Source organism: Geospiza fortis, unplaced genomic scaffold, assembly GCF_000277835.1.
Source record: "Geospiza fortis unplaced genomic scaffold, GeoFor_1.0 scaffold1532, whole genome shotgun sequence".
Lineage (NCBI taxonomy): Eukaryota > Metazoa > Chordata > Aves > Passeriformes > Thraupidae > Geospiza > Geospiza fortis.
In genome coordinates, this window is record NW_005054627.1 from 407,525 (window position 1) to 421,262 (window position 13,738).

Sequence of the window (13,738 nt, forward strand, 5' to 3'; positions counted from 1 at the left end):
GGAGGGGCCCCGCTGGCACACAGCCCCCCCGGCACGAGGAGCACATGCAGAACGTGCGCCGCTTCCACGAGTCCCTGCAGCGGGCAGAGGGGAGCCCACGGCGATTCCAGGAATCCCTGCAGCAAGAGGACAGGAGTGGGAATGCACAGCACCCTGCCCGGAGGGACACGGCACCGCCGGCCTCGCGCGCCGCGCTGCTCACCGCGCTCAGGTAACTCCTGTAACCCCTCACTGTGCTCAGGTAAGCCCTGTAACCCCTCACTGTGCTCGGGTAAGCCCTGTAACCCCTCACCCTGCTCAGGTAACCCCAGCAGGGCAGGGCTGGCCTCGGGGAGCAGGGAGGAGCTCGGCAGCGATGGATCCGTGCTGAGGAGATGGAAGGGAAAGGGCACGATAGCCACGAGGAGATTCCGGTGTCGTTTGAGGCCAGGCTGGAAAATCAGGGACAGGGTGGGGAGCTCCCCAGCAGGGCTGAGGTGCTGGAGCAGCGTGGTGAGCTGCTGAAGGGGAGCAGCAGCAGCAGCAGCAGCAGTGATTCCAGATCCAGAGGGAACCCTTGGGTTGGTCCATCCTGGTGCTGCTGTCACAGAGCAGGTGCTGTGAGGGCAGCAGTCCCTTCAGGTGACTTCCACAGGTACAGGGAGGAGCCTGTGAGCATTTCTGGGGGGCACAGAGCAGTGTCTCCTTTCCCAGCAGGATGTTTTTCACTGTTCTCCTGACTAGATTCTAGGTTTAAATGAGGTATAACTGTACAAGATTAGTATTTATTATCTGTAGGAATACAGGAATGAAAGAGACTTCCTGAGGTATTTCCATCCCTACCCCAAGCAATGTATCTCAGAATCCCTAGATCTTTAATACACAGCAATCCTTAGATTTTTATCAAGCTCAGCCATAAGCCAAGTAATATCCTTGGCTTTATGACTTTTCTTGGAAGGTCATCTCAAATCCAACTCCTTTGATTAAGTAGGTTTAGAACTAGTTCTTTTTTTAGCTTCCAGCCCAAGTTTCACAGCCAAGTGAGAATTTGTTCTGGAGTGTTATCCTCCTGCTTAGAGCAACCTCAACACCTGCCTACTGATCTGCTTTTCAGTAAAAACATTTAATCTTTTATCTGCATGTTTACCTGTTGTTGGCTAGAATGACCCAGTTCAAACCCAGCGCCCACAGGCTCATTTTCCCCCTCTGACCCAATTTCTTACCTCTGCTTGCAGAAAGAACTTGAGTGAGCTGGATGAGGTTCAGAGATACTTCAGTGAGAAGCTGACCAGGTCTTTTCCCGACTTCAGCGCGTCCAGACCAGGCCATGAGGAGTGGGAGAGTGACCATCCGGGCTCCCTGGGCAGAGAAGGGGATCCCAAAGGCTGCCATCTCTTGGAAAAATCCAGTCAGTTGGTGTCCCAGGTCAGCAGCCTCATCAATGGTGAGTTGTTGCTGTGAGTAGCAAAGCGACAAGGAAATCCAATCCCTGCTGGTGCTTTAAAAATAACTTAGCAGGGCAGAGAATAAACTGGAGCCCTGAGCTACAGTTGCTGCCAGTTGGAAAGTTATTCCATGCTTTTTCTGCCCATGGCTTCCTACAGGGAAGCAGCATTTCCAAGAGATGAAGGGCACATCCCTCTTATGCCAGACTTTGCCATTTTCCTGCCGCTTTGATCTTCTCTTTTTCCCCCCTCTTTATTCTCCAAGGTTTTGCTCTTTTCATGTCCTTTCTCATCCTTAGCAGTTGTTGTTACTGCTTTTTTACATGCCTTCCTCTACAGTCTGCTCCAGTGTTTCCAAATGTCCCCCACCATTCCCCTGGAGCAGAGCTTGCCTCAGAATAGTTGGTCACTTTACCTAATACTGGTGAATTCAATTCTCAGAGGATGCAAGCAGTGAATAGGATCTGCTCACTGGGAAACAAAAATAAGTGATTGTGGGTTTTTAAAGAATTTGTAAAATTTCCCATTAATTTCATCCTGAATGCTTCTGTTTTTTCCTTAGCATTTCTGTTCTCCTGGCCTTGTCAGTGGGTGGCAGAGCAGAACATACTCACATGTTTGCGAAGCTGTGCGCGTTTAGCTCCCAGCCATCCTTACGTCTAGGACTTTGTGCCCAAACCCCACATAAATCAGACGTAAGCTGAATTGTTGTTCCATGCACTCACTGAATGCTCTTGTTTGTTCTCCAGACTTGCAGACTATAACTAAGAACAGCAAGGCAGCTTCTGAGGCGCAGCAGGAGAGCAGCAGGAAGCTGGGTGCCTTGGCTGGAGGCAGCCCTGCAGCTCCTGAGGGCCAGCTGGAGGTGCCAGCTGTGCCCGCTGTTCCCAGGGACCCGCAGCAGCCGTGCCCTGCTGGCAGAGCCGTGTTTGGGAGACACATGCTGCACCAGCTCCTCGGCCCCATTGTCCCTGAGGATGAGCATCCAGTGGGTGTTGGCCAGGAAAATGAAGGTGCTTTTGCCACCCAGCCTCACAGTGAGGAGGAATATGAAGAAGATGTAATAGAACCACGAACTCTAAATGAAATAACCACCATGACAGACAGGACGAGCCCCTGGTCCAGCATCATCTCTGAAACAGGGCAGGGGGCTGAGCTGCAGCCTCTGGAGCCCAGGCCTGAAGAGCAGCATTCCATAGATGTGGGGTATTTCCAAAGAGGGAACAGCAGCACCTTGTCCAGCGTGCTGCAAGGGGACAGCCAGAGCCTGCTCAGTGCCCTGAGCCCACCCTTGAGCCCCCACACGGGTGGGAACAGCCCCTGGGGAGCAGCAGGAGACTTCCAGGGCTTCCACAGCAGCACAGGAGCAGCAGCAGGAGATTTCCAGACCATGAAGGAAAGTGTGGAGCTCCATGCAGGCGCCAAGGAGCTGCTGCCATCCCCAGGAGATGTGGGTTTGACCAATGAAAAAAACACTGAGAGAGAGGAGGAGAAGGATGCTGAGGCTGTAAATGGGGATCATCAAGGCAAGGAAGGAAGTGGTTCTGATGAGAACTGTGCTCAGAGTGTCTCAGCCCAAGCTGGCTCGGAAAGAAACAGCGAGAGCTTCCCTGATGACAGCAGTGAGGACCCAGTGGAAGGCTCAGAAAACCCCATCAAACAAAAAATCACTTTGTATCCTTTACTCTTTTCTTAAACACTCTTGCATTTGATGGCTGCTGCTTTGTTAGAGTCTCCCTGGCCTCAGGACAGAGGAATTTGCTGTGTGAAGCTCTTCCCTGGGACATGAATCCAGGGCTGGTGATCTGGGGGGGTGTTGGAGGACCCCATTACACTGTTCCACACACTGTAGTGATGACTTTCTTGAAACTTGCAGCCAACAAATTTTGTGATTTGTGAGAGTCACTTCATTTTGGGTAGTTCCCACATCTTGTTGCATTTTCTCTCTGTGTTGTTTTTCCCCGAGTGTTAGAGCTCTTGTGTTTCTCCTGTATTACAAGAAACATGCTTTATTTTGCTTTTAAAACACTTCCTAATGTTTCTTGCACAAATTAGAAATCTTGGATTGAGTGTTGGAATCTTTGCAGGATGAAGTCCTCTGCCAATTTAAAGCAAGTTGGTGTCCCATGCTCTGTGAGCCCAGGTGAGAGAACCAAGTGTTCAGAACAATGGAATAAATGGTTAAAACAAATGAAATTTACTATCTAGGACCTGTTAACAGCTGAGGCTTTTTCCACACCTGGACCTCTGTGCAACTGCCTACTGCCAAAGGTTGTTCCTAAACAGCTCTGCTCAGATCTGATCCTGTGGTTGTTCCCAACTTCTTCCTTCCACCCCAGGAGATGGAAGCCTCCATGAGACTGCTCTGCACGTCTTCCCATCCTTCCACACCTCCAAAAGTGAGTATGGGATGTCCTTTCCTTTATTGTCCAGCTTAGTCCATTCCTTGAGGCAGGAACAAAACTTCTCCCTTCCTTTGCCTGCCAGCACTCAGATGTGGTGCCTCCAGCAGCGTCAGGGGAATGTTCCTGGCAGCTCTTCTCTCTGTGAGGATGGTTTTAACATCCATGGCTGTGTTCTCTGTGATGCTTTATGCCTTCATATGAACCAGGTGTTCAGCATGCTCAGGAAATGCTGCTCCATCAGGTCAGTGGAAGTGGCAGGTGCTCACTCTGCACTTCCTTGTGCTTTAATGTGAGGTGACATGCCTGGTTCTGAGGAGTTCCAACTTGTGATTGATAAACTTCAGATTATCTCTTTTAGATCAGGATGAAATGAGGGAGTTTGCAGCAGGAGGGGTTCCTGGAGAGGTATCTTGTGATGGTTCTGTGACCCAGGGAGCAGTAGAATGGCTTGAGTGGTTGTTCCTCCTGCAGGAAAGCTGTGGATTGCTGAGGTTTTGCTTTTTTTATGTTCATAAGGGTTTATTTACTGCCGGAGGTTTGTGGCTCCAACATCTACATATTTATCTTATTTTCAGTTCATAAAGAGGAGTTATAAAAAGGAGAATGACTTTTTACACAGGCATATAGTGATGGGATAAGGGGAAGCAGTTTTAAACTAAAAGAGGGGAGAATTGGATTGGATATTGGGAAGAAGTTTTTCCCTGTGAGGGTGGGCAGGCCCTGGCAGAGGGTGCCCAGAGAAGCTGGGGCTGCTCCATCCCTGGAAATGTTCCAGGCCAAGTTGGATGTGGCTTGGAGCAGCCTGGGACAGTGGAAGATGTCCCTGCCCATGGGACAAGATAATGACCTAAGCTTTAAGGTCCCTTCCCACCCAAACCATTCTGGAATTCCTGATCCTTTTCCAGCCCCAGCTCTGCTGTGGGTCTGGGTGTGCAGCAGCTGGGCTGTTTGTTTACCACTCCCAGATAGGGCGGTGCTTTTCTTCCTCTCTGTATGACCTGTGAAACAAACACTTCAAGGGACATTTATGTCACTGGGAACAGCTTGCCTGATGAATCAAAACAGACTCAGGCTCTGACAGCTCTGAAGTCACAGAAGCCTGTGGTTTAATACTAATACCAGCTTTACTTGAACCCCTCTCTGCAGCTCTGAGCTGAGTGGCTGGAACTACAGCCCTGCAAATTATTACTAATTAGGTAAAATGCTGGCAAGGCTCTATTTGGATATTTTGATCTTAAAGCACCTAATTTGAGGATTGGCTGGCACTAATCCTTTGCTGCAGCACTTGTGGGATGTGCTGAGACAGGATTTGGTTGTGCCTTGTTCATCAGATTCCCTCTGTGAAGAACCAGTTGTTCACTGCTACCAATGCATAGAGTTCAGAAAAAAATGCTTCCTCATAGTTTTGTTTTTAGTTGGCCTTTGGGACATCAGCTTCTAAATGTGGCCTTGGTTTGGTTCTGCACAGGTCAGCAAACGCCAGGCGTGGCAGCAGGGCTGAAAGCCGAGCTGTGCTCTGGGCACTCCAGGGCCCTGCCTCGCTTGGCAGCTGGCAGACATCTCCCCTGGCCTTCCCAGGGCCCTGCCACCTCTCCCTGGCTGCTCTGGCCCCTGCTTTCCCCAGCTTCCTTCTGGAATGACACAGCAGTGCCGAGGTGTGGAGCTGGGCAGCCAGAGCAGAGGAGCTGGCAGCACTGGAGACAGAAACATCGTCCCAGCTCCTGCTGTGAGAGCACAGGGCTCTGAGGAGGTGCTGCAGCAGGTCAGGCTCAGCCTGGATGCTGTGACACCTCCCAGGGATCAGAGTTTTGTGCAGCCTCACAAAACCCCTTTGTTTTTTCCTTCTCTTCTCCATGACATCAAACTAACAGTTCCCATTCTTGGGGTCCTTCCCTGCTCTAGTCTTCCACACAGTGGGGGTCAGAGGATAGGTTTGAAAAATCAGAGCATTGATAAACTTTCCATGAAATGCCAGAATCCCAGAATGGTTTGGGTGGGAAAGAACCTCAAAGGTCCCTTGTTCCACCCCCTGCCATGGGCAGGGACACCTCCCGCTGTCCCAGGCTGCTCCAAGCCCTGTCCAACCTGCCCTTGGACACTTGCAGGGATCCAGGGACAGCCACAGCTGCTCTGGGCACCCTGTGCCAGGGCCTGCCCACCTTCACAGGGAAGAATTTCTTCCCAGTGTCCCACCTAGCCCTGCCCTCTGGCAGTGGGAAGCCATTCCCCTGGTCCTGGCACTCCAGGCCCTTGGCTAAGGTCCCGCTCCAAACGCAGTGATATTTTCTCCTCCCTCACCTCTAGGAATATTCCAGCAGGCTAAGAAACTTACATGGAAACCAGTTTTACTCAGAATTATTCATATTTGTGTGTACATAGACTTACCTTCTGTGTGAATTAGAAATAACAGCCTTGGGAGATTCATGAAAATGTTCCAAAAATGCCAACAGCAGCAGCAGCCGAAACATCCTTTCTTGGTTGTGTTGTTTCTTCTTGATCTGCTGGATGTTCCTGCTTTCCTTGCTGGAAAGCAGGATCAGGTGGCAGTGCCAGGGTGGGCTGTGGCCTGTTAACACAGGTCTGTTCACCCTCCATCCCTGTGCACAAACAGAGCTGAGCCACAGGGTGAAACGTCCTCTGCCTCCAAGGCTGGAATTCCCTGACCTTGGAAGAGGCTGTGCCCCCCACCATGACCTGTAACTCATGGGTCTGCTGTAGCCCAGCCCCTGGCACTCGGGCACTGAGCAATCCCTGGCTGGTTCCAGTGCCATTCCTGCAGGGAGCAGAGCGCAGCGTGACCCGCAGCGCACGTGTGCCCTTTCCTCCTGCATCTTCCCAAGGAACACGTGTGCTTCCTGGCTGAGCCCCAGGCACTTGGAGCCTGACAGACAGACAGACAGGAGGACACCTGGGGCAGGCACTGACCTGAGCCTGTTCCTGGGTGAGGAGTGCTGTAAACACGACATTTCAGATGTGTGCTCTGGAAACTATGCAGCAGGATCAGACTGGCAGCCAGAACTGCCTGTGAGGTGGGTCAGAGGAAGGTTTGATGTCCAAAAAAAGAGCAAGGGAGCTGGAGAAAGGGCTGGAGCACCAGGGGCAGGTGAGGGAGCTGGAAAGGGGCTCAGCCTGGAGTCCAATAAGAAAGGGAATTGTTTTAAAGAATTTTGCCCGCAGGGTCCTGGTGCTGTTTCTCTTGGGAGGGAACTGAGCATTTTAGGGGTATTAGATGTTAGGAGGGAATTATTGACTGTGAGGGTGGGCAGGCCTGGCACAGGGTGCCCAGAGCAGCTGGGGCTGCCCCTGGATCCCTGGAAGTGCCCAAGGCCTGGTTGAAGCAGCCTGGGATACTGGAATGTGTCCCTGCCGTGGCAGGGGGGGCACTGGATGGGGCCTAAGGTCCTTTCCCACCCAAACCGTTCTGGGATTTTGTTTCTTACATTGGAAATGAAAGGTGCTGGCTCTCCTGGCTGTGCAGGACACGTGGGATATGGGAAAGGGGAGCTGTGTGAGGCAGGAAATGCACCTTTGAAATGGGGTTAGTTGGCAGATTGGGGGAGTTTCCTAGAGAGATGCTTTCAGATGCTGTGCAGAGCTCAGGGATCAGCACAGAGCCTGGTCACTGCCCCTCTGCAGCCACTCCTGACCTTCGGGCTGCTCCTTGGACAGCTGGGCAGAAAACAGCGTGGGAAGAATGAGCTGCTGTCCTGGTCTCTGGACAGCCCTGTCCAGGGAAGGTGCTTTGCCCAGCAGGCAGCTCCTTCTGCTGGGTTTTAACCTTCTTCTGTGGCCAGGTCTGCATTTAATCTCTCTTGGCTCCTTGTATTTTGGTTTAGGAAATTCATCCTGGAGAATTGTTAGGAAGAGCAAAGCAAAGGTTCTCCTAATTATCCATGTCTGTTATTTCAGTGCAATAATAACAGGACATGTTTTACAGTATTTCACCCGCAGGCTGTAATGCACAGGTTACCAAACACAAGGACTCTCCTATTCCTAAAAAAGCCATTTCCCTCTCCAGACAGTGCATCTCCAAGTGCACCACAACAGGGTCCTGGAGCTGTTTCTTGGGAGGGAGCTGGGCACCTCAGGAGACCTTTCCCAAGACTCAGGGAAGCAGCCCAGGGATGTCGGTGAAAGGCCAGCTTGGCAGATCAGTTTTCCAAGAGACATTCCTGTCCCCCCAGCTTCCTCTCTTAAAGGCTCCTGGAACGGGATTGCTTTTCTCAGTGTTCCACAGGCACTGCCCAGCTCTCAACTAGCTGGGGGAAAATGTGTTTCTTTGTGTGCTGAAATTGCTCATTTTCTGGTGCTGCACCAGGGACACAGCCAGGCTGCTGGGAGGCTGCTGGCAGGGCACAGGGGAGATGGCACTGGTTAAACCAGGGCTTTTCCTCTCCTGGGCTGCTGCCTTGGGGTCCCTGCAGGCTCCTGAGCCTGGCCCATCCCATTTATCATGGACTCACAGGGATGGTTTGGGCTGGGAGGGACCTTAAAGCTAATCCAGCCCCATCCCTTGCCATGGCTTCCAGGGTACTCCAAGCCCCATCCAGCCTGGCCTTGGGCACTTCCAGGGACCCAGGGGCATGCACAGCTTCTCTGGCCACCCTGTGCCAGGGCCTCAGCACCCTCATAGGGAAGAATTTCTTCCCAATATTTAATCTGAATCTCTCCTCTTTTAGTTTAAACCCCTTCCCTGCCTTGTCCTGTCAGCAGGCTTAGGATTTTTTCTTGACAGAGCATTGCCTCTCCCCTGTGAGTTTTGGTCTTCAGGGTTCTGGAAATTATAAAGTAAAATAATAATGGAAAGCCAAAATGCAGTCAGGTCCCAGTGACTACAGCACTGCCATTCCTTTGGCTCCGTGCAGGGAGGCTTTGGCCAGGGGTGGGCACTCACAAGTTCAGAGGTCACACACCAGAGCCCCATTCTGGGGTTCAGATCATTCTCTTTCTCATTGGGGTGTTTTTTCCTGTGTATCCAAGTTGTCACCCTCTGCACAGCCCTGTGGTTTGCCACGGCGTGAAGGCAGAGCTCTCACCCTGGTGCCTCTCTCCCCAGGGCAGGAGTGGAGCAGTGCCTGCAGGGATCCCCTACCGCAGAGCCACTCGGCCCAGGCCCAGCCCCCAGCTGTCGCAGGAGGAAGCCAAGAGAATCGCCAGGATCTTCTCTGCTCAGCTCTCCAAGAAGGAATAGTGCTGCCCAGAGACCCTGCACAGCACAGCTCCCTCAGCCAGGCAGAGCCCCCCAGGGAAGGGCAGGAGGAGGCCACAGCTTTCAGGCTCTGCTTTTAGTTTGCCTCATGGGTTGGTTAATTAAGTCCCCTGTTTAGAAGGGCTTAAAGCCTGTGGTCACCCACAGGGAGCTGTGTCCTGTAGGGGCAGGTCCCCAGTGAGACACACCCCTGTGGGTAACCCATGACCCGTTTTCTGCTCTCCAGCTAGTCCAGTTTTAGGAATTATTCCTGTGAAATGGCCCTTTCAAAAATAGTTGGTGCGCAGCACAATTCTCTGTTTCCTCAGAGAATTCCTGTGTGAACACACACCAAGGGCACTGTAAAATCTGTTGGGTGTACAAAAGAGGGTGACTAGAAAGATGAGACTTTTATATTTATATTTAAATTATTTTTGTACACCTTTCAGAGAACAGAGTTTGATGCCAGCAGAGCTCAGTTATTTTTGTACTGCTCTCTCCAATGTTTGTTTCAATAAAATTCCCGTTTTCTTGTCAGCCTGTGCAAAGTGTCCCTATGCCAGGGCAGGAACTTTTCCTCAACAGTAGACAGGAGTCTCTCCCACACGAGCTTCCAGGTCAGAGAAATGCTGCTGGAAGCTGGGGTGGCCAGGAGCACATGGAAAGAGCAGGGCTTTGCCAAGCAGTCGAGTATCACCCTGCAGCACAGCCCCATGTGGGCTAAGTCACTTCCAATCTGAGCTGCTTTTCAAGCCACGCCTGGAATTCAGGATTTAAGCAGCCAAAGGATCAGCATCCCTTTTTTCTCCCACTTCTGCAGCATTGCTTTTCCCAGGGGACACCCTGAACGCGTCAGTCACTGCTGGCACAGCTTGCCCTGTGCTTGTGGCCCCTTTCCCTGCCCTTGCTGGCTGGGCATGGAAGGCAAAGGCACCCAGTGTCCCCTGGAAGGACAGCAGTGACGTGCAGGCTGCTTTCTCCTGGTGGCATCCCAAAAAAGACTGGGGCAGGATGCCAGCTGGGCTGGGCTGGCTGCCACAGAGGAGGTCACAGCACTGCCCCCGAGCTGCATCTTGGGCATGAGGTAAACAGCGTCTTCCTTTCAGGTTTGGGTCAGCCGTGGAGCCGGGCAGGAAAACAAGGCAGGGGCCAGCTGCAGAGGGCTGTTGGTGCCAGGCAGCTTTGTCTGGAGCCCGAGGGATGGGGCAAAGGTGGCTCCAGGTGTCAGGACCTCATGCACAGCGAGCTCAGGTGCGAGTGTGGAGGCTCACGGCACATCCTGAGCGACCCTTCTGCGTGTGGGGCTAACGAGCACCAAGGGTTAAACACACAGAGTTTAAAAAAGGAGGAAAAGGGGCCTTTCTTCTCTCCACCTTGGCCTCCAGCCTCCTGTCCTGAGCCCAGCCCCTCCCGGCAGCCTCAGAGCCAGTGCCCAGCCACGCTCTGAAGGTGCCATGGGTTTGGTAGTGGATTTCACCCCAAGGTGCTCACCCAGCTCCATGGGAGCTTGGGAACACGTTCCACCATGCAGGGACAATCCTGCTGGGAGCTCAGCAGCTCTCTGGGATAGATTGAGGTTCATGGTTTGTGTCGGCCAAAGGGGTCCAGCCTGCCCTGCACAAAGAGCTCAGCGCTGCACTGCCCCCAAACCACTTGGTAAGCTTTGGAGTGAGGGTTTTCTGCATCTCGTCCTTCCCAGAGTGGGTTTTAGGGTAAAACCCGACATTCCTCCCCAGTCCAATGCAGGGGGTCTGGGCAGGACCCCCCTCCCCGTGCCTGAGCCCCGGGAGGGGGCAGAGGGCTGAAGCAGCCACTGGGTGCCAGGTGACCCAGTCCCATCAAGTGAAATGCCACCGGGGGAACACTGTTTTCCTGTCACCCGATCCTGGCTGCTGGAATGTCCTGGGTGCTATATAAGGGTGGGGCCAGGGGCCGGCTCTCAGGCACTGCCTGGGCAAGGCAGGAGCTGGAACACCGGGGTTCCTACGGTGAGGGCACGGAGGGACGTGGCTCCGGGCAGGTCACTGGGGGGGAGATGATCTCACCCAGCATCCCCTGTTGTGGCTGGGGTGGGATAGGGAAGGGTGGGCATTGGTGATCCCATGCTGAGAAGCCCCGTGCCTCAGCTTCCCTGCGGTAGAAGGGAGCAGACAGGGCAGGATATGGATTTTGGGACTGACCAAAGGCACCAAGAGCCGCCACAGCACATCATCATCACCTCGGTCGCCGAGTAGGACAGCCACGTGAAGCCCTGTTCTGACGCACGCCGCTGGCTCCCCCACAAACCCTCCTCTCCTTCCAGCCCCTGTGCCACCATGGTGGGTCTGAAGCCCCCCGAGGTGCCCCCACCGGCCGCCGTGAAGTTTGTCAGCGCGGGGATGGCGGGCTGCATCGCCGACCTGTGCACCTTCCCGCTGGACACCGCCAAGGTGCGCCTGCAGGTACGATCCCAAACCCCGGGCAGAGGGAGCCCCTTGCGACATGACCTGCGACTGCCCCGGAGCTGGGCACTCCTGGTGGGGAGCAGAAGGTGGGGTGACACACTGGGCACCCCGCAGATCCAGGGCGAGGTGACGATCCCCCGCACGGTCAGCTCGGTGGAGTACCGGGGCGTTCTGGGCACGCTGAGCACCATGGTGAGGACGGAGGGAGCCCGCAGCCTCTACAGAGGGCTGGCAGCCGGGCTGCAGCGCCAGATGAGCTTCGCCTCCATCCGTATCGGCCTCTACGACTCCGTGAAGCAGCTCTACACCCCCAAGGGCGCTGATAGTGAGTGTCCAGGGATTCCCTGTGCACCCCCTTCCTGAGGCACTGCCCTTTCCCAAAGAGGAACTCACCCTGGGGGCACAGCCCCCTGAGATGCCCCTCTGTGAGGCACACAGGCCGCTCACCCTGGGGTCCCTGCGGGGCTGGGGGTCCCGCAGGGCCGGGAGTCCCGATACCTGTTCTCTGCAGACACAGGCATGGCCACGCGGCTCCTGGCGGGCTGCACCACGGGTGCGGTGGCCGTGGCCTGCGCCCAGCCCACCGACGTGGTCAAGGTGCGGTTCCAGGCCAGCGGGGCCCAGTGGGACAGCGCCCGGCGCTACAGCGGCACCGTGGATGCCTACCGCACCATCGCCAGGGAGGAGGGCGTCCGCGGCCTCTGGAGAGGTGGGCCTGGGAAAGGGATGGGCCTGGGAAGGGGATGGAAATGGCGATGAGGAAGGGCAGAAGGACGGGGGCAGCAGGGCTGGGGCACCTGCCCAGGATGCTCCAGTCGGGGCTGTGAGCAGCAGTGCCAGCGCCACCACCCTCCCGCCCGCGCAGGGACGCTGCCCAACATCGCCCGCAACGCCATCATCAACTGCGGCGAGCTCGTCACCTACGACCTGCTCAAGGACGCGCTGCTGCGGGCGCAGCTCATGACAGGTGAGGACAGCCCAGGGGGGGACATGGCCGGGCGCCATCCCTGTCCCTGCAGCGTCCAACCCCCGGCTCTGTCCCTCCCTCAGACAACGTCCCGTGCCACTTCGTGGCCGCCTTCGGCGCCGGGTTCTGTGCCACGGTGGTGGCGTCCCCGGTGGACGTGGTGAAGACGCGCTACATGAACGCCAGCCCCGGGCAGTACCGCAATGCCCTGAGCTGCCTGCTGGCCCTGCTCATGCAGGACGGCCCCGCCGGCCTCTACAAGGGGTGAGTCGAGCACCTGCGAACACCCCAAACACCCCAACCCAGGTGCAAGACTTGGGGGGATCCCCGCTCTGGGGATGTCCCCGGCACGTCCCCTCAGCCCCGCTTTTGCCGGCACAGCTTCGTCCCGTCCTTCCTGCGGCTGGGCTCCTGGAACGTGGTGATGTTTGTGTCCTACGAGCAGCTGCAGCGCCTGATGGTGCTGGCACGGCCGGCGCTGGCCTGAGCCCCCGGCGCCGCGGCCGGCCCAGCGAGGCTCCCATCAATTATATTAATTGCCGGAGCGCCGGGGAGCAGCGGAGCCACACGCGCGGGGAGGGACCCGAGAGACGCGAGGAGGGAGGATGCTGCAGGAGGAGAAGCGTGGGAGAACAGAGGTTTTCAGAGAAGAGTTTTAAGGGACGGAGGAAAAAATGTTTGTTGGCTTTCCAGCCGGGAAGAGCAGCACTTCCCGAGGGCGGTGCTGTGGGCAGGCGGGACCAAGCTGAGGGCCAGGGAATTCCCGTTGTTCCTTACTGGCGCTTCCAATAAATCGCCCCTATGGGGTCTGATCACAGCTCAGGGTTTCTTTACCTTTTTGGGGTGTTCAGGGTCATTGTCCCAGCCCTACTTGTGACACCAGTCAGGCTGACATTCTCTATCCTTGCCGGTGCGCTGAACAACTTCCCATTGCTCTCTAATTATTCGGGTCATTGTCACAATCACGAACAGCAGCTCCGCCTTCTGCCCTGCCGAGGCAGCAGATCCGTGACCCACGGCAATCTCTCTAAAGCCTCAAATGGTCCCTTTTTAGGACAGTGAAGATGTACATCCTAAGCAGGAGAGGACGCAGAATTCCCTTTCCCTGTTTCCCAAGAATAAGAAGGCCGGGAATTGCTTTCTTCCCATGGTAACTGGCAGGAACAAGGTTCCCTCTGCTATCACTCCATCTTTAGCACCCTCATTTGTCACAGATACTCAGTTCTATTTCAGGGACTCCCGTCAGACAACTGATGACTGTTACCAGAAGCAAATTCCCAAAGCGTTTTTTTCTCCCTGGGAGCAGCAGG

General features: G+C 54.9%; 2 protein-coding genes across 2 annotated transcripts in view; both read left to right on the forward strand.

The window, feature by feature from the left end:
• The window catches only part of C2CD3 (C2 domain containing 3 centriole elongation regulator), a 34,472-nt gene extending 24,918 nt beyond the window's left edge, over positions 1-9,554 (forward strand). Inside the window, exons 17-21 of the mRNA XM_031064781.1 lie at positions 1-211; positions 1,215-1,423; positions 2,174-3,098; positions 3,721-3,823; positions 8,886-9,554. The exon at positions 1-211 is cut by the window's left edge and continues 2 nt beyond it. Of these exons, the coding sequence (XP_030920641.1) occupies positions 1-211; positions 1,215-1,423; positions 2,174-3,098; positions 3,721-3,823; positions 8,886-9,020 (1,583 nt within the window). The 3' untranslated portion in view covers positions 9,021-9,554. The remainder of the gene's footprint in view (positions 212-1,214; positions 1,424-2,173; positions 3,099-3,720; positions 3,824-8,885) is intronic.
• A 572-nt stretch (positions 9,555-10,126) lies between these two features.
• On the forward strand, positions 10,127-13,221 carry UCP3 (uncoupling protein 3). Its single transcript, XM_031064783.1, has 7 exons — positions 10,127-10,268; positions 11,320-11,458; positions 11,576-11,786; positions 11,973-12,170; positions 12,327-12,428; positions 12,512-12,692; positions 12,810-13,221. The coding sequence occupies exons 1-7, from the start codon at positions 10,252-10,254 to the stop codon at positions 12,913-12,915; spliced, it is 954 nt and encodes a 317-aa protein (XP_030920643.1). The 5' UTR covers positions 10,127-10,251; the 3' UTR covers positions 12,916-13,221.
• The last annotated feature ends 517 nt before the right edge of the window (positions 13,222-13,738 follow it).

Excerpts from the sequence above, each read along its gene's own strand:
- UCP3 (XM_031064783.1), top strand. Across the intron at positions 11,459-11,575 it reads CCGCCAAGGTGCGCCTGCAG|ATCCAGGGCGAGGTGACGAT; the intron begins GTACGATCCCAA and ends GGCACCCCGCAG. Across the intron at positions 11,787-11,972 it reads CACCCCCAAGGGCGCTGATA|ACACAGGCATGGCCACGCGG; the intron begins GTGAGTGTCCAG and ends TGTTCTCTGCAG.